The sequence below is a fragment of the Crotalus tigris genome, unplaced genomic scaffold, assembly GCF_016545835.1.
Source record: "Crotalus tigris isolate CLP2741 ecotype Arizona unplaced genomic scaffold, ASM1654583v1 scf7180000017872.366306, whole genome shotgun sequence".
Classification (NCBI taxonomy): Eukaryota; Metazoa; Chordata; class Lepidosauria; order Squamata; family Viperidae; genus Crotalus; species Crotalus tigris.
Window position 1 is genome coordinate 80,571 of NW_024096691.1, and position 20,179 is coordinate 100,749.

The window sequence follows — 20,179 nt, forward strand, 5'->3', positions numbered from 1 at the left end:
AAGGGGGTTGTGATATACGTTGCCTCTCAACATTGCTTAAGATTCTAATCGCTTCTTTTCCGTATGATTAATGTTAAACAAATCCCGCCCATTTAACTTTCTTGCTGTGCTGGGTAGAAGACAAAGAAAAGGGGGTTGTGATATACGTTGCCTCTCAACATTGCTTAAGATTCTAATCGCTTCTTTTCCGTATGATTAATGTTAAACATATGTGCACACATATATGTAAGACTATATCCATTTCAGATGTCCTATATCCCCGCTATAGAAGGTAGTTAGCACTGTGAAATACAGTAATACCATAAACAATTATACACTGATAGTTTGTGATTTTTTAAACTATTGATAAGTTTATTAAATCAGTCTAGGCGAGTGTATATCCGATATGTTGGGAAATAAGCGCTATATAAGTCTCATAAATAAATAAATAAATAAATAAAATATCTCCTTTAAAATTGGTGGAACTTTCAAGCAAGCACGCATTGAAACAGTCTGATCATGTGTAATTAACACACATCAACTCTAATCAATGGGCTTTGCCAAGTCTGACATAAATGTGAATTTTGGTATTTTTGTGAAACACTTAAAGACTATAGGTTTATTCTATAGATGCTCTATTGGAAATGTTCTATAAATTCTATAAATATTTTCAAATATTTAAATAACCAACTAAATCATCACTCAAGGTTTTTAAGAAGAGACTGGACAGCCACTTAGGCTGTCTGAAATGATTTAGGGACTCTTGCTTGAGCAGGGGGCTGGACTAGAAAACCTCCAAGGTCCCTTCCAGCTCTATTCTGATTGATTAAAAGGAAGACAAATGTGTTGAATCCAAATGTACTATTCAATCCTAGCCAGCTTGATTAGTATTGAGCAAACTCAGCTTAAACATAAGTATATGGTGTAGATACAAACTATTTGATTAGTTGCAAACTCACATAAATCAGAATGAACTATAATGAAGGATAATTCATATTTTATAATGGAGATCCTTTTGACACAAATGCTGAATTTGTTCAGCAATATTTGTGATTTTCCAGATGTTTTTTAAATATTTTGAGAAATGTATTTCAACCTTTATTTTTTACAAGATTACTGTTTCAAACATGAAACAACCAAGTATCTATAGAACCCATGAATAGCCTCTAAGGTAGGGGTCTTCAAACTTGGCCCTTTTATGACTTGTGGACTTAAACTCCCAGAAATTCTCAGCCAGGCAAGTTTGAAGACCCCTGCTCTAAAGCATGGCCACAGTCTTCACAGGCCTTAGTGTTTCATTATTTTCTTTTGCTGTGTAATATTAAGGCTACTTAGGCATATCAATTTAGTTGAATCTGAGGAAATTGGCAGAAAATGCCACTAGAACATACACGCAGAATTAGTACCATTACAAACAACCTATTTATAATCTAGTTTGGAAGAATGAAAACTATAAACAAGCAATACTTCATTACATAGAGCGATGTAATCAGCTCCTCCGCTTTGAGGGCCATGGATGGGTCCTCAAGCCTTGCTCTCTGTCCTAGAAGGAAGAGGTGGAGATCCCCCAACTCAGGTGCTTGCTCGTTGTATAAATTGTTCAGCCACTTGGATGCTTCTCCTTCCAAGTTGGTCGCAACCATGCCGATCATAGCAGCTGGGTTTGGGGAAAAATAGGCACAGTGGTTCATGTGGGAATGCACTTGGTTGAGGAAGATCAGCTTCTCTGGGTCCCCATCAAAAGTTGTTCTAAGGGGTGGCGCCATCAGCAGTTGCCGCGCTCCCCAGTGAGCCTGCATTCCCAGTGGTTGCTGGCCTCCTAACTGTGCATGTTGCACCCCCAACAGTTGCTGGCCTCCCCATGGTGGCTGCGGCATCCCCAGGTGCTGCAGGCCCCTCAGTGGTTGGAATATGGTCAGGGGCTGCAGCCACCCCCACAGCTGTTGCTGCACTGCCGGCGGCTGCTGTCTCCCCAGCAGCTCTGGCATCCCCAATTGGCCCCCAATAGCCTCAGCGACTGCTGAAGTGGCACCCCCAGAGTCTCAGAAAGTTTCAGCTAGTAAATAATCTTTGCAGTCGGATTTCTTTGACAGACTACTTTGAAGACTGTTGCTTTTACAAATTAGGACATGTATTTTTAGTGCCACCTGCAGCATGATTCTAGAAGTAATAAATGCCACATGTTAGTCTTTATCAGAAAGATAAAAAAACACATCAGAAGGTTTAACTCTCATTACCCAGTACCATGCAGAAATGTTAGACGTATCCCAGTAGTGTAGAGTTAATCTGTTACTTTGGGGGGGGGGGCATTTCCAACATTGTATTGCAGAGACCCTGTTTAACACAAAATATTCAGCTTTTGTTAAAGACTTGGAGTTTACAGTGCTACAAAAAGTGGCTCTTTTAGAAAAGTTTGTTCAAGCTTATTTGTACTGATGAAAATTCTTAGAATGTGCACTGCAGGAGCAGCAAAATCCAAAGGAACACTAACATTTTGGAATTAACGGCAGTTGATCAAGCTGGTAAATATTCATATTCAATTTTCTATTAGGCATTTACTAACTGGAACAATTCTACTCTTTGCAGTTAGCAATTTCATTTATGGTATCTTTAAAGTATTATTTTGTGATACCACATTTTTCTCTTAGGTCTTCAGCTACTTTAAAATTGTAACACAATAGATACAGGTGCTAGACACACAGCCAATCCTATGAAAATATATTAAAAGTGGTTCACATGTCACATCCATTATAGTGCACATTTTCAACATGAAAGTCTCTGGTCTAAACATACTTATCTGAAAGTTCAAATCATTGTGGCCTATACTTCTAAGATTAACTTATAAGTGGTTATTTTTAAATATTTAATTAATTGCTCATCTCTGTTAAAAATGAAAAAAAATTAATTACATATTAGAGGCTGGAACTAACAAGTCCAATTAAATTATTTGTTGATTACTTCAAAGTATAATGCTCCTGACAGCAGATAAAAGTGGGCTGAAAATATGTGTTGATTTGCATTTAATACTTCAGCAATTTATTTATTTAGGGAAAGTTATTTTTATATTGTATAAGTAGTCCTTGACTTAACAATCATTCATTTAGCAGTGCTTCAAAGTTATACCACTGAAAAAATGACTTAAACCGCTCTTTGCACTTAAAATTGTAGAAGCATCTCCATGATCACATGATCAAAATTTAAGTGTTTAGCAACCAGAATGTATTTATGATGTAGTGTCCTGGAATTATATGACTGCCATTTGTGACCTTCTCACCTGGCTTCCAACAAGCAAAATCAATGGGGGAGGTCAGATTTATTTAACAACACATGGTTCACTTAATAGCCATAGCCTTTCGCTTAACAACAGTGACAAAAAAGATCATAGAAGATTATAAAGTCATAAAAACAAATGCCTTGCTTAGCAATAGAAATTCTGGTCCCAATTCTGATTGTAAATCTTGGACTACTTGTATCCTTATAGGAACTACCATGGACAGCAATTCCAGATAACAGCTGGTCAAAGTACTGCACTCTAGAAAAAGTGGTTGATTTCATCTACTTTGGGTACCATAATTCCTGCTCATGCACAGATGGTGACATAAAATTTGAAGATTTATACAACCAAGAAACAGGGATGGAAAATAATGTTCTCATCTACATTCTGTACTTCTGTGTAAGGCTTAGAAAAGATAAATGTTCTCTACACATATTGACTAAATTAACGTTACTTTCATGTTATTGTCAAGAACGTTGTTTGCTAGTATCCTTTTTCTCTTTGACTCCCACTCTTGGTTACAGCGTGATTTCCTAGTCTCTCTTCCAAACTACAAATCCAGCACTGCTGCCCTCCCCCATTATTTTATTTTATTTTTACTCTATTCCATGTAAAGGAGGCCATCGGGACAAGTGAAAACAACACGTTATCCCTCCCACGTCTCTTTTCTAGGGAAGGAATTATTATTTTGCTGGAAAAGCACCCAGCCACCCTAGGCTGAACATCAATATTTCACTTCTTCCAGCTGGCGGGACCTCCCATGTGGGAGACTGAGGAAGTTTTTTCGCTCGCGCAAACCCAAACCGAACTCGATTAAAATTCGCCGCTTCATAAAACTCCCGCCTCTGCGTCTCTCCAGCCAATCGCAGAGCTGGGTGCCAAGTTGGCCGTTCGCACGCTCGAGGCGCCTAAAAGCGCGGCTGCCCGCACACTTCGCGCGGGTGACGCTTCACCTGCTCCTTCGAGTTGACGGGAGGCCGGTTGGTCACGTGCTTCGGCGAAGCCCCTCCCCTTCCTAGAGGAACGAATCTGCGAGGCTGGGTAGATCGCGGCTACAGTTTAGGCGGTTGTCAGGGAGAAGCAAGATGGCGGCGGCGACGACGGAGGAAGATACGGAGCTGAGAGATCTCCTCGTGCAGACGCTGGAGACGAGCGGGGTGCTCAACAAAATCAAGGTGAAGGGTGCGAAGGGCGGGGCTAAGGGTTAGGTTTGTAGGGGCGGGGGAACAAAGATGCGAAGCGCGTGCTTGCACACTCGAGAGGACGGGAGCACTCTAGAGCGAAGCTGCCGGTTGCGCGGGCCGCAGAAGAGATCGAGGAGACGTCAACCGTACCAACCGCCCGTCACGACCATTCCCGCTTTCAGGGAGCCGAGCGGGGCAATAACGCTTTGCGTCGCCCTCGATTAAAGGCGCATGCGTCGAACTTTTACTAGTGGGATCGAGAGGTGGAAGGTGTATTAATCATAAGAAAGCCGGGCTGGAATAGATAAAGGCCTCTGAAGTCCCAACATTCTGTTTCCATGGTTTCCAAGGGGTGGTCGCGCGTGACTGGTCGTTAGCACTAGGCCGCTACTTCTAGTCCTGCAAATTGCCAAATAATCATCGGGTAGAGAATGGCAACTGTTAACAGTCGTTATCTCCATAACGCTTAAAGTTGTGAAGTTGGGGGCATGACGCCGTAAGAACGACTCATTCCTATGCATCACCCGAGAAAGTGCTTCCTTTTGCCTCTCTGCCTTGCCACTTTGGCTGGCCAGTTGCATTATATGATAGGTCAGTCTTTTCTATCCTGGCCCTTGCACATGTTGGACAACACTAGGCTGGTTAGAATTATATGGGAGTTGGAACCCTCCATATTTTCGAGAGCATCAGGATAAGAAAGTCTGTCTCGGGTTCAAAATGAAAAGGAAGATTAATCCCTCACCTCATATTTATAACCAATTATTTTTCCTAAGGAATCCAAGGTAATGTATTGGTTATGCTTCTCCAACCTGGCTATCTCTGTTCTCACAACAATCTTATGGTATAGGCTAAACTGAAAAATAGTGACTGCCGCTAGATTATCTGCTAAACTTTGTGTCAGAGGAGATTAAAAGGTGTTTCATTTCTGTCATTGTGTGCCAGCGTTATAATTTTATATTCCAGGAAATACCATGCCTACTGAGTAGTTTAAAAAAAAAAAAAACCAAAGAAGAAAATGGCCCATGAGAAGACATGTAGCTTTTGTGACAGTGCTGCATAGATACTAACATGAAGCCATCAGGAATTGAACCTGAATCCAATGAGATTTTATTTTAGCTATCTTTTTTTTTGTGTTTCTCTTATATTAATAAGGACTAGATCCTGTATCTTTTTACTCTTGGACAACTCTGCAATACCCTTTATAAAATATTTGATAATTAGAATGGGAACATATGACATCCTATTTGCTGTGGTAATGTAGATAAATGTTACTTTCATTCATAAGAATCTGTTTTCATTAAATCTAGATGCAAGGAGATCCGGGATCAATAAAAATATTTTTTTAATACTGTACATATTCAATAATGTAGTTCAGTTCTTTTAAGAGCCGCCCATTAGTAAGGGGAATTAGGTACATTCATGGAGGACAGGATTATCATTGGTGAAAATAGTTATACTAACACCAGAATTGAAGACACAATATGCTGAATAAAGCTGCAAAGGAGCAGTCACAGAAGATATTCATCAACTTCATGAATGGCTTGCAGTCTTCCCAGATGAATCTGGATCATCACTATGTGACAGAATATTGAAATAATGAGGCTTTTGACTTTATCTAGCAGGATTCTTCCTCTGTTTATAGTCTACATAGGAAATTACTCCTCTTTTTCATTATGTACCATTTCATGTTTAATATGAATTGCATTTGTTATATTGTAACTTTAAAAGTTGTATATAGTTTCTGTAAGTCAGATGTGTCAAACTCGCAACATCATGTGACGTGTTGTGACTTTTTTTCCATTGCCAGCAATGGGGTGTGCGCAGTTTCGTCATGACACCCCTGCTGTAAGAGATCCTGTTTATTACATATCTCAAACATAATTCCTTTCAGTTTAGTTTTATACTCATTTCATATTCTTTAACTCCTTCCTAATCCTAAACTCTTCTCTCTTAGATATCTAAGTTTACTTGAGTTTGGTTGAAGAGCTTTGTCAAAACAAAATGTTTTTGACATGCCAAATCTATATCATGCCAGATAACTTTTACTCTAAAATAAATTCCATAACTTAATGAAGTAGAAGACTGGATTCTTTTTCAGTATTTTTTTTCTTTTCTGTTTGATAGCTTTAATAAAAATATTCTATAAATTGGCCAGAACAAAATTTCCTGAGTCACTTGGTATTGTAAAATTTGACATTATAGTATTTGCTTTCCAGTCCAGTGGTATAGAGATCACACTTGGAACAAATTAATACTTATTAAAAGATTAACAGTTTCACATTTGAATTGGTTGACATTCTCCTTTGGATCTAGTTAACACTATTTATTTAGTTGATTGGTGCAGCTTGTATTAGCAAGCATGGGCAGTTTACATATAGTTAAATGTACAAAGGAACTCAGAGCAAAATCCATAAATAACCAGTACATAGTAACCAAGACCAACCAACAGCATTCCTGTTCAAGTCATATATGGATGGGATCATTCAATGCTCTGGGCCAATGCCAAGTTTTCAGAACCTTATGGAAAACAAATAAGGACCATCTAAATTTCTAGGAGAGTGCTATTCCACAAGTCAGGCACTGCAACAGAAAAGGAACAGTTCTTGGGTCCTGTTAGATGACATTGTTTGATAGAAGGGATATGAAGTATGCTTAGTTTGCTAGGTCTTATGTGGCAAGCAAAGACAATTAACAGTAGCTCTGTAAACAGTCCAGGCCTGTGCCATCAAGGCTTTATAGCTGATGACCAGCACCTTGATTTGCATTTAGAAGTTTATAGGGAGCCAGTATAGATTTAGTGTGCTGTATCCATAACTAATTGCACTGATCCTCTTCCATAACTGCATTTGAATATGTTTTGACAATAGCATGCATTCTTAAAGATGTCTGCTATTAGCAAAATGGATTCAGAAACAATTATGGAAGAGGAATTGATTTTACTATATAAAACAAGAGACTGGGAATGATTTGAATATGCTAATTTCTTATTAATGGATGTTCTCATCCATTGGTTTCATGTAAATGTTAAATATAAGCATATTAGGAGTAGAACTTGATGAACACCACAAAACAGGCTCTTATGCTGATCTCTCTCCCCCCACCAACACTGACTGGAACTTGTCCCAGTAAATAAGGAGAATCTCACTTTTAACCCTTAGAGCTGATCCAGACGTATACCAGGATCAATAGTATTGGCAACTTGTAAGATTGTATGATGCACCACCCATCCCAGCCCTGCCAAAGTTTATCTACAAGTGCAATCATTACCATCTCAGTATTGTAAGCCAGTCTGAAACCCAACTGAGGAGTCCAGATCATCTAGGGTGCAAATCTTCTCAGCACTTTCCCTAAAATGGGAGATTTTTAGATCAGATGAAAATTATATAGTATTGTTGAATCCAGGGACCACTTCTTGGGGAGGGAGGGGATCACTGCCTCTTTAATTGCTAGTAAAACCATCCCATCCCTCAAGGATGATTTAATACCAGCAGGATCTAATAACAAATCTCCTTGGAGGCCTTAACCAAGAATGATGTGGATCTAAATTGCCATGGGTTGCATCCAGGGCCAGAAGTATACTGTCCATTTTTTCAGTACCATCTGATTTTAAACTCTTCCCAGGTAACCACTTTAGACCATGCTTCAATCAGCTGCAAATATTTTATATAGGCAGAGTTCAATTTGGAGTGAATCTAAGTGATTTTTATCTGATAAATGTGTACAATAATCTTCATAGTAGTCTTGCAAATGTTTCTCCAACTCTCCTTCTCCAGGAAGGAGTGAGTCATTTAAAAAATATCACGGATAGTACCTGTGGGTATAATAAAAGCTTAAAAAATGCTTTTGTTTTATCATAAGGTAATTATTAAGGAATAAAGACTTCTACCTGTGCTTGTTCAGATTCGTTCTTTGTCTTCCTCCAGCAGTGTTCTAAACATTTCACCTGCTACTTTATCTCCCAATCTTCCTCTAAGAGAGCTTGCCAGGTTCCACTGTCTGCCAGAACATGATCCAGTTCAAGCTTATCACTGCCCCTCATTTTAAATGGTGACCAGAACCTTGGTCGACCCACACATCAGGGCCCCAAGAACTTTCCCAAGTTACCCCTGCCCGAACCACCAGGGAGCTGAGGTGGACTGATTAAATGGGTTCTTCCTCCCTGTGGTAGGAATGACTACAGAGAACTCCAAGTTATCAGATAGTGATTTGACCACAAGGACTGACGGTGACATCCCCCAAATCCAGATCTCTTTACTGCTATCCCAAGGCAAAAACCAGTTCTGGAGTGTGACCAGTTCTTTGACTCAGGCAACTTGGGATATGTATATGGATACTACAATGGCCATGAACTTCTGAGTCATCTTTGTCCCCAGATATTAAAATCCCACCACACCATTAACTACAACACTTAACTGTATATGTTTAAAACATTTTATTTTTTTCCTTCAGTCAAAAGGTTCTTGGAGCACTTTAGAAATAAGATTAGCAGCCTTATTCCTGCCCACAGTCTTATAATCTCATAAAATATAATAATATAAAAAATAAGGTGTAAACAGCTAGTGGAAATATGTCAGTTCTTACAGTTTCATTTCATATCTCAAGTAGTTGAGATGACAACAGATCAGGACATGCAGTGGAGTAACTAATGGTTATAATTGAACATAAAGCATGAGCAACTGAATTCCGAAAGAGCAGGTGGAAATCCAACTGGTCTTTTCTCCCTATGTCACTTCACATGTGGCTTATTATCTAATTTTCTTAATATACTTAATGTACAAATACATCATCTTACACAAAACTTTTATTACAGGCAGAATTGCGGGCAGCTGTGTTTTTAGCACTTGAAGAGCAAGAAAAAGTAGAGGTAAGGAGCCAAAGTAATAAATGTTTAAATTAATTATCTCTTTTTGTTGACATTCTTGAGTAAAGGAACCATAGCTATTTGAGTATGCTTAACTCTAGCTATTTCTGGTCCTAGGGTAATGTTAGGTGCTAACTTTTAAAGGGAGGGGGAAGACTGTGGACTTTCTTTTTGTTTGACAATTTATAACATCTGAAAAAGCTAAATGCTCCAGGTGAACGCAGTATGGTTTCCCAGGATGTCAGCAATATGAGCCCACCTTGCATTTGCTGTAGGACCATCATTGCAGAAATAAAACTTGTGCTGGTTTTATCTCCAAGATTGGGCTGTGATAGTACCTTTCTATAGCAACTGCATTTTGGAATGCCTTTTTACTCCCCTTTCTTCTTTAGCTGGCAATCCCACCATATACAGCTAGTCCAACTTGCAACCTTAATGGAGCCAGCCCATTATGGTCATAAGTTGAGAGGATTGAAAAGTGGATCTTTACGTGACCAACCTGATTTTATGACTTTTTGCAGCAGTCATTGGCAAATCATCATGGTCATTAAATGAATCCACAGTCATTAAGTGAATGCCATGATCATTAAGTGAACCCATTGTTCACTATGGGGTGTTTTTGCCAAAAATGACTAAGTAAATGCCAGGTTTTGGCAAAAAACCTCCAAATCACAGTCATGCGATCAAAGGACACTACAAATGTGGGCCAATTGTTGAGGGTCTGAATTGTGTTTACGTGACCACAGAAGGGAAGCCATAGGAACGTCATAATCAAGTTAGACGTACCTTTTGGAAAAGGGATCTGTTGTAACTTTGAATGTTTGGTAAGCAACCAGTTGTAAATCAAGGACGATCTGTATAGTATTGACTATTTTTATTTATATAAAAATTATATAAAGAGCCATGGTGGTTCAGTGGTTAGAATGCAGTACTCCAGGCTACTTCTGCCATCTGCCAGCAGTTAGCAGTTTGAGTCTCACCAGCTCAAGGTTGACTCAGCCTTCCATCCTTCCAAGATAAGTAAAATGAGGACCCAGATTGTTAGGGGCAATATGCTGACTTTGGAAACTGCTTAGAGAGGGCTGTATAGGACTGTGAAGCAGTATAGGAGTCTAAGTGCTGTTGTTTTTATTTTTTTTTTATCTAATTTTAATGCTTGTTGAACACTCAGATCAGCTTGATATTTCTGTTAAAACATTGACTGCTCTCTGATTCTGATGATTCTGATAAAGATGTTCACTTAAGAAATATCAATACCTGCTATGTGCCTCTTCAGTATAAATCCCACGATTATTCATTATTAAATTCATATGCTGCCCATCTCATTGATAAAGCAACTCTGAGTGCTTTATTGCTTTTATTATATTGCTTTGAGGTACTGATTATTTTGCAGTGCGGGAAAATTCCTTAACTGTTTTCTTTTTTCATTTTTTGAGCAGAATAAAACTCCTCTGGTAAATGAAAGTTTGAAAAAGTTTTTAAGCACAAAAGATGGTAAGCCCTTTTCTGTTCATTAAAGCTAACAATATGTATTTGACAAATAATGATCCAGGGATGATGAAAAGGAGACTGTAGAGAGCAAGGAAACAACCTTGACAAAACAGTGCAGCAACCAGTTTCTGGGGCAAAAAGAGCTGAAACATTTTTTAAGTCTTGAAAAATTAGATAACAATTGAAAACAGTTTAGGTTTCTCCTCTCTAATTCATTGGAATATGAGAAGGGGAATTCTTTTATAGCCAATTTGAGATAAAGAGGTTTTACCCTTTCTGCAGAATAGACTTCTGGTGTGGTCTGTATAGTGGAACTGACATGGATTGAATGAGAGTTTATGAGTGAATAACTGTCATACTGAGCTAGCAGTATTATTTCATTTTTTTCTTGGATGAAAAGAACAACAGAAATCTAATCTTTTATGGCTCCTTGAAAAAGGTATTATTCACATTCTTTCCACATGAGAAATGAAAATATATGTTCATAAGCATTCAGTAGAATCTATGAGGGTCATTGTAATAATGCGCATGGTTATTACTTAAGATGATTTTTTTTCATAAACAACTAATAGTTTAAATTAAATTAAATTTAAACACAAAATGCCAAGCTTCAGTATTAAAAATCAGTTTAAAAAAAAAACAAGTCGGCTGGTAATCTTTGTAGGCTTTACCATTGAAAAACAATTTGGGAAGAAAGGAGCTTACTGATGATATGAAAAATCAATATACCTTTATATTTTTAAACTAATATGTATAATTTTTCTATTTTTATATGTATGACATTTAGATATTCCAGATTCTTTACATGTTGGTCATATAAAGATGTAAGGATTTTAGTAACATAAAATATTGTATTGAGATTTCTGGGTAAGAAGGAGAAATCAGGTTTCTCTAAATCATCTCAGAGAATAGATAACATAGTACAGTGATGGTGAACCTTTTAGAGACTGAGTGCCCAAACTGCAACCCAAAACCCACTTATGTATCGTCGAGTGCCGGGTGGGTGTGGCTCATTGGGTGGGCGTGGCTGCAGTGGTAATGGCAGACTGAATGGGACTAAAAAGTTCAATCAATCAATTCCAACTTTGCAAGATCTTTTTTTTTCCCGCAAGAAGTTGAAATTGACTGATTGATTGAACCTTTTTTTTTTCCCGCACACGGCAGCGGAGGCCTAAAGTGAAAAGGTTTTATAAAACCCAGCTGAAGGCCTAGGACTGGGGTGACGGCGTGTGTGCCCACAGAGAGGGCTCTGAGTGCCGCCTCTGGCACCTGTGCCATAGGTTCGCCACCACTGACATAGTACATGGTAAAGTGGCATTCAAACCCAGAAGTCCCGCTTCACAACTTAAGCTACAGTCTTTTTCCACTTACCAAGTAATAGCCATGGAATTCAGTTGGAATTGCGATGTCATTCTCTTAAGTGTTAAGGTACATCAGTTTAAGAATATACAGGCCAATAAGGAAATGTAGACTTGCAGAGTTATTTATTTACAACATTTATATGTTCTAAACTTTGCTTAACTCAAGCAATAAATGACTTTGTGTAGCATACAAACATCTCTCACCAAAATAAAAGAAGTAAAATGGAACATGAGCCTAAAACAAAACAGTTAACTGGTGATCAGAAACTAACATTTGTTGTATCCCACGCAATGAAAACTTGGCTCATCTTGACCCAGGTGCTAGGGGAAAGAGCCAGGCCTTAAACTCTTTTTTTAAAGTCCTGCATATATTGGGTGGGAGGTTGTTCCAGAAGTCAAAAGCCGTCTCCAAAAAGGCACACTTCCTGGGTCTCACTGGGTAACATTTTTTCAAAGATGGGACCCAAAGCATCACCTCTCATTGGAGCATGTAAGATGGACATAAAATGTTAAGAAAAGGCAGTCCTGCAAATAATCTGGCAGTGTGCCGTGCAGGACTTTGTAGATATTAACTTTAAATTAATTTTTTATTACTTAATGCATCTTGGAGCTACTTAGATCTAGATCAGACTAGGCAACATAGTGCCCGAGGGATCCACTACTGGTGCTTATCATATTTCCCATCCTGACTTTTTAAAATACTATTTAATTAAAAATTAATTAGGAAGATGTCATGTCAGCAGATGTCAGCAAAACTCTAGGCCAGGGATAGGCAACCTCAGCTCTTTTATGACTCATGGACTTCAACTCCCAGAATTCCTGAGCTGACTCAGAAATTCTGGGAGTTGAAGTCCATGAGTCATAAAAGCTGAGGTTGCCTACCCCTGGCCTAGGCTCTTGCATCGTATTTATTTATAAGAATGCCTAGAGCCCCCACCCCGCTGGAATGATTTTGTGGAATTTAACAATAAATGGCGACTTTGTGAATGTCCATATCCACTATCATGTCAAGTATTTTGCAAACAGGCAAGTGTCCCAAGCCATTTGATGAACATACCCACATTGCATTCTCAAAATTCCAATTCACTTCTGCCCATGTTGTCGAACATTACTGAACTTTGAAATGCTTTTCTTCTATATTAAAGATCCAAAGTAACTTTTGAAGGTTAAAATCTTTCATTTTTTAATCCCAAATGTATTTGTTAGGTTAAATTATGTGTCTTAATGATTAACAATTTTAATTAAAAGACATTTAATGTGCTTTCTTTAAAAGGCCGATTGGTGGCTAGTCTTGTTGCTGAATTTCTTCAGTTCTTCAATCTTGATTTTACTTTAGCTGTGTTTCAACCTGAATCAAGCACAGTAAGCATTTTTAATATTTTTATTTCAACATTATACTCTGATATTATTCTGGTTTAATAGAAGCTGAATTCATTTTTTAAGCTTAATTAGTATGCTTTGTATTGCTGTTTTGGTATATCCTTGAAAGGGAATATGGTCATGCTCACTATAGATTAAATGCAGGAAAGTTGAATCTAATGTTTCATTATCTTATTTATGCTGTGATGCTATCATTAAATTACAAGTTTCTGAGCTTTTGTTTATTTCACTTAGACCAAGATAACAACTAAAGAATATTCAGTTAGAGCAGCCTATAATACAACCTTTTCTTCACCATGGACCCTTTTGTGGCCACCTTCAATAGCCACAGATTCCCAAGACTTTAATGCAAGATTTAAATCATAACATTTCTCCAAGCCTTCACAGACCCCTTGTAGCCCCCAGTGGTCCATGGACCACAGGTTGTGAACCACTGCTTTAATACATTGTGGCAAAAAAGCTATATTTTGCTTCTTGAAAATGTACAAAAATGGCCAATGACAGTCTTTAAGTTACTGCCTATTCCATTTTAAAAATGCATTTATTTGATATACATAGATGTCACTTCCCATAAAATAAAATTACAGTAAAAGTATGAAAATGGTAAAGACATAAACAATACTATACCTCTGTGAATTTTTAGCATCATTACATTACAAAAATTGCGGGCAGGGGAAAAAACTAAACCCAAAACAGAGGTATTCATTCAACATCATACAGGGAAGGCCTAATAAAGACAAAGGTCTTCAGTAGGTGCCTAAAATATTTAATAAACATCTGTATACATTGAAAATAATCCTAACTGCAGGTGGTGATATCACTAGAAAAAGTTATCCTGCAAATAACCAGAAATTGGAACACATTAGAACTGATATAGGATATGGCTCGGATCTCTAACAGCAAAGATAGTCTATCAGATATCCTTGTTGTAGAGAGACGTATACATCAGAAGAATTTTAAACTTGGCTTAATAGCAAATTAAAAGTCTCAGCAACAGTATAATATGTGGACAGGCAAGTCATCCTTTCTGCAAGTCTTAAAGAAGCATATTTTTTTCAGGATGGCTCAGAAATCTGAAAAAAGATAGATCATTTAATGAATAACAGAGATGCTGTGCTCCTGCTTGCACAAGGTCTAAAACAGTTCTGAAATATTCAGTTATACACAGTATTCTGTTTGTAGTGCTACAATTCCATTTTAACAATTGCTAGACCAGGTAGTAACATCTGAAGCCATTCATTGTTGTCAAGATTTGTTCTGAATAATTAAAAAACAAGCTTTTAGGTTTAGAAAATAATTTTCAATACCACAAACTTTAGTTACTGTAGAAACACCAAATAAATTTCTAACACCTACATCATATTTACTATGGATACCTTTTTATCATTTGTATTATTTGCTAAAAGAGTTATTTAATATGCATGACAATTTCAGATTTGGGATGGATTAATCGGTTTTAACACTGGAATAACAACACAGTGGATCTTTTCTGTATGCATTCAAAACTTAGTTTTATGCATCTGAAGCAAGGAATTTAAAATAGATTTAGCTTAAGCAACTTTATAAATAAGGATAAAAATAGGTTTTATCCCTTGATATTGACCAAACCACTTGTATATTGGATGCCACAAGTCTCCATATATAGTGTCATAGTGTAGTGTAGTGTAGTAAACTATACAAAGAGACATAACATAATTCAACATGTTTATTTACTTACTATAATTATATACAATAATAGCCACAACAGTGTCAAAGTATAAATGAACATTTTTCCCAATCCAACCGTGGTTGGCTGTATTGATATCTATATATTAGTTCATATAATGAATTTGGTTTGTGATATCTAGTAGAGAGCTCATTTACTTAGCCTAAGATTTAAGTTGGAAAAGAACCTGGGAGGTGAAAGAGCATAATACCTGTCACACATCAAGTTATCAGATTTGTATATCAAGCTGTAGAATTAAAAAACAAGACCAATGAATAATTGGGAAGTTAGGACCTCTGTGGCATGGGTATCTGCACATTGTAAAAAGGAATTTATGGCTATGAATTTTGACATGAAAATTTTATATTTATATGCTGTAAAAAATTTTTTTAGAGAACTACTGAATTACCTTTTGGCTTATAGTTGCAGATATGTGTATGTATATGTGTGTCTGTGTTTGTGTTTTTGCAGTCAAATGGACTTGAACCTCGAGAAAATTTAGCTCAAGACTTGGGTATTTTAGAACCTAAAGCCCCAGTAGATGGGCCCTTGTTACTGGAAGTGGTCAGAAGATGTCAGCAGAAAAAAGGCTTTTCTAACAGTGGAGACGTAAGACTGTTAACATCCTAACCATGTTAATGAATTCTTCATTTTGATGTAGGTACTTTGAAGAGCAAATTACTGTTGAAATAGTGATGTTGATTTAAAATGTTTTGTAGTGTTTCCTTTGGAGAGAGTATGTCAGTGCTGTTTTTGTGTGCATGACCGAGTCGATCTTGATTCCTTAGTGATTAAGCAAACCAGTTCCTTAAGTTTTTTTGGCCACATTTGCAGAAGTGGGTTCGCCATTGCCTTCTTCCCAGGGCTGACAGAGAAGGACTGGCCCCAAAATCGCCCATCTGGCAGGACTAGATTTCCTTAGTCCTATTCAAACATCTTAACCACTCGACTATACTGGCCTTTATTTCTATAGTGCTTAGTTGTATCTGAATAAAATCATATTTTATATTTACTGGTTTTCTACATTTTTATTTAGGTAGCTCCGGTAATATCTGAAAATGTACATTCACCTCCAAAATCATCAGATGAAAGGTCTAACATACTTTCAGTGCCAAGTAAGGTAAGTTGGACTAGTAAAACAAAGCATATCTTTAAAGGTGATATTTCTAGAATCTAATGCTAGTCTACAAATTTTTTGTAATAGGAAAATATATATTACCATAATAACACACCAGACCTTTCAGCCTAGCAAATCTTTGTTTTTATATTATTTGAACTATCCTACTTGTTTTGAGGCCTAATCACTGACGACTTATGGAGATTTTCGTAGTTGCAATAAAGGCTCCACCTTCACTTGAATACTTCCCACCAAGCTTAATCATAAACTATCCCAGGTGATTCTTTTAAAAAGTTAAAATTATTCTGCCTAAAGCTTTGGGTTCCATACATTTCTTTTAGGGATGAAGTTGTAAAACAGCTTTGCCATATCTTGCTTCATTGGTTTGAATTTGGAGAATATTTCTAGGTCAGCTTACTATTTTAAAGCAAAACAAACTTATGTATAGTTAGCAAAAAACATACTGACGAATAGGTTTTTATACAATCAAATATCAGAATTGATGGGAGAAGGCACCTATTATAGACTTCCTATTAAATGTGAACCAAACCGGTATGGCTTGTTCAATAAACCATGAATAAAAATACCCTGACTTAGAATTATCTCTGATTCTCAAGTTACTGTACCATATTATTGGTTTGAGGAAAAATTATTCAGAATTTTATTATCTTAACAATCCAACTTCACTCTACAGGTAGTTCTCAACTTACAACAATTCATATAGTGACTATTTGTAGTTAACAGTGGCACTGAAAAAAGTGACTTGTGACTGGTTTTTATATTTAATAACCATTGAAGCATCCCCATGATCAAATGATGCAGATGATCATATGATCAAAATGCAGATGCTTGGCAATTGACTCATATTTATGACAGTTGCAGTGTCCTGGGGTCATGTGGTCACTTTTTGTAACTTCTCATAAGCAAAATTAATGGGGAATCCAGATTCATGTAACAACTGTGTTATTAATTTAACAATTGCAGTGATTCACTTAATCTCACTTAGCAACAGAAATGTTGGGCTCAATTGTGGTCGTAAGTCGAGGACTACCTGTATTTCATATTTCATATTATTCATGTAATCAAGAGAGGGTATGAATAAGAATAATCAGCATCATTTAAAGACACTGTTCATACCACAGGGATGCATAGAATAGTTTTTTTCTGGAATGTTTTTTCCACAAACCCCACCAAATCTGGCCTATTTAAAATTAGATCTTTGTTTTCACAGTTTTCCCCCACCAAATTTTGTCCCATTTTATTTTCAGAGACCTATACTGCTAGAGAACAGATAGACAGACAGACAAGTGGACCAAATTGCAACCTTGTTTACATAATTTAGTTCCATCATTCCATTGGGTTGGAAAGTTTTTTTTAATAACCCTTCTTTTGATCATGAAGAGGTTGCTGTCTCAAGTGTACATTTCCATTTAAAGTGATTAAAAAGGAAATGGTTACAAGCCCAGTTGCACATTATTTGGAAGATGCTGACTTTGTAGTCTTTGTTTTAGCCAGGATATTGGATTAGTTTGTTTTGGTTGCCTGGGTGGGGGATGTATACCAGGATCTATATGAGAGGAAGTCTGTCTATTAGTTTTCTTCAGTACACAAATCATCTGCCTCATTCAGCAACCATTTGAGGTTACAGTGGTGCTGAAAAAAAATAACTTTATGACCAATGCTCATATTTTTGATCCTTGCAGCATCTCGTCGTCACGTGATCCCCATTGTACCAGTATTCATTACTTGTTGCCCTGGCCCTGACCTGTTGTAAGCAGACACACAATGGGGAATACACATTGAAAACAATGTGCTGGCAAAAAACAAGTGATTCTACATTGTGTGCCTGCTTACTCTCTTGCAATCCTTTCCTCTCCAATAAATGTAAATACAAACATTAATCCCGTTTTTAATTATCCCAGGAGAGGGGAACATTCCAAAGGGCAAGGAGTGGTTAAAAGGCAAACAAAAGTTAACAGTGTCAGACTGATTAGTGTTGTCAGTTTTGAGCCTGCTATCTCACTGCTGCTGGCTTCAAAAGGTGGGGAGGTGCAGAAAAGGAAAACAGTCTCTATCATGTGATTTCCTACTTGGTTACCACTTTGCTTAGTGATCCAATTGTCAGTCGCAATTTTGTTAGCTAAATATGTATTTGGGAGTTTTGATATTATTTTCTGAAATTTGAGAATATTATTTTGCAGTGTAGTTTTCTAGATCAGGTCATTTTCATGACTTGCTGTTTTATATATACATTGGCTTTTAGTGTCCTACAAAATTTTATCTTGTCCTCATACTATATCTGCGTAAATTGCAAAGTGAGACCATCTAGAATAAAAGATCTTGACGAGTCATTCTCTTTTTATTTTGAAGAAAAAAGGAAAAGCAATGTTGATTCAAATAAAGGTTTAAAACAGTGTTTCTCAACCTTGACAATTTTAAGGCATGTGGACTTCAATGCTGGCTGTGGAATTCTGGGAGTTGAAGTCCACATGCCTTAAAATTGTCAAGGTTGAGAACCACTGGTTTAAAAGAATATAGAAAATACAGTTTTAAAAAAATGAAAAAAATGATATAAACAATAAAATACAGGTGTATAACTAATAGTTTTACTAATGTTTACCATCTGGCTCCGAGGATGTAATCAATATTGTTGTATTCAGGGATGACTGTGTATAAGGAAAAACAAGCTCAAATGAAATCCAGACAAGAGGTCAATGGTCACTAATTGCTGTATGTGGGATTGCATTCCTCCTGGAAAAGCAGATCGGGAATGTTTCTCAATTTCCAGCTGTTGACAATTATATAAACTTGGTTTTATCAGACTAATCCAATATGTAGTATATGGGAGTACCTTGAAGAGTGTCCAAAAGCTTCAATTAGTGCAGAATATGATAGCTGAGCTGCTCACTAGTGCATAATAACAGAAATCATGCTTGTACTGAAGGACCAGGCTTAGTTGCTGTTAAAGCTGTTGATTTTATTCTGTACATTAAAAATGGTTTAAGGTCTACATGTCAGAGAGACTTAATATGGACTTATAGAGAAACGAAGAGAGATCTCCTTGAGGATAACTGAAATTTCATTGTTTGATGGGTCATAGAAGCATTTTTCTATAAGTAATAATAATAAAGTTAACATTTTTACTGAAGAGATAGAGGGTAACAAACAATACCCTGTGTTAGTCTGAATATAGTGTTTTGGGAATGGAGAACCTAGATCTCAGTGACTGTTTAGATAGAACCAATATCATAGGTTAGATTTTGCCACTAATATGTTAAGTATGGTTGAGCTAGATACAGGTAGTCCTTGATTTACAACTAGTCACTTAATGACCATTTGAAGTTATGATGGACTTGGAAAAAAAGCTATTTCCTAACTACCTTTCACCATATATAGTTATGTGATTGCATTTTGGGCACTTGTCAACCAACTCTCATTTACAACCAGTTGCAGCCTCCTTCAGTCATGTGATTACATTTTGCTCCTTTTTTTTTTTACGTTTTCCGAGAAAAATGTCCATTGGATAAGTTGGATCCATACTTACTTGATTTGCTTAACAACCATGATGGACTTGCTTTATAATCATAAAAACAGTCACAAAACTGAGTTTGGTCATGTGGTGACACAAGTTACGACTGCAATAACTGCAACTTACAACTGCAAATTCTGGGCTCAGTCGAAGACTATCTGTGATTGCAGATCCAGCAATACTCTATAGCATGGAACAGCCCCCCAAAAAACTCCACCCCACCCCAAATACTCTATGACAGCCTGACTGTGTATTCCCTTCCCCCCAACATACACTGTACTCCAAGCACTTAGGATGG

At 37.1% G+C, this 20,179-nt stretch overlaps 1 protein-coding gene across 2 annotated transcripts in view; it reads left to right on the plus strand.

Annotated features, from left to right (window-relative positions):
- Positions 1-4,270: 4,270 nt before the first annotated feature.
- Positions 4,271-20,179, plus strand: part of CEP43 (centrosomal protein 43) — a 31,272-nt gene continuing 15,363 nt past the window's right edge. For both annotated transcript variants that reach the window (XM_039343787.1, XM_039343788.1), the window contains exons 1-6: positions 4,271-4,428; positions 9,248-9,301; positions 10,738-10,792; positions 13,424-13,512; positions 15,707-15,844; positions 16,272-16,355. In XM_039343787.1, the coding sequence (XP_039199721.1) occupies positions 4,339-4,428; positions 9,248-9,301; positions 10,738-10,792; positions 13,424-13,512; positions 15,707-15,844; positions 16,272-16,355 (510 nt within the window). In that variant the 5' untranslated portion in view covers positions 4,271-4,338. The remainder of the gene's footprint in view (positions 4,429-9,247; positions 9,302-10,737; positions 10,793-13,423; positions 13,513-15,706; positions 15,845-16,271; positions 16,356-20,179) is intronic.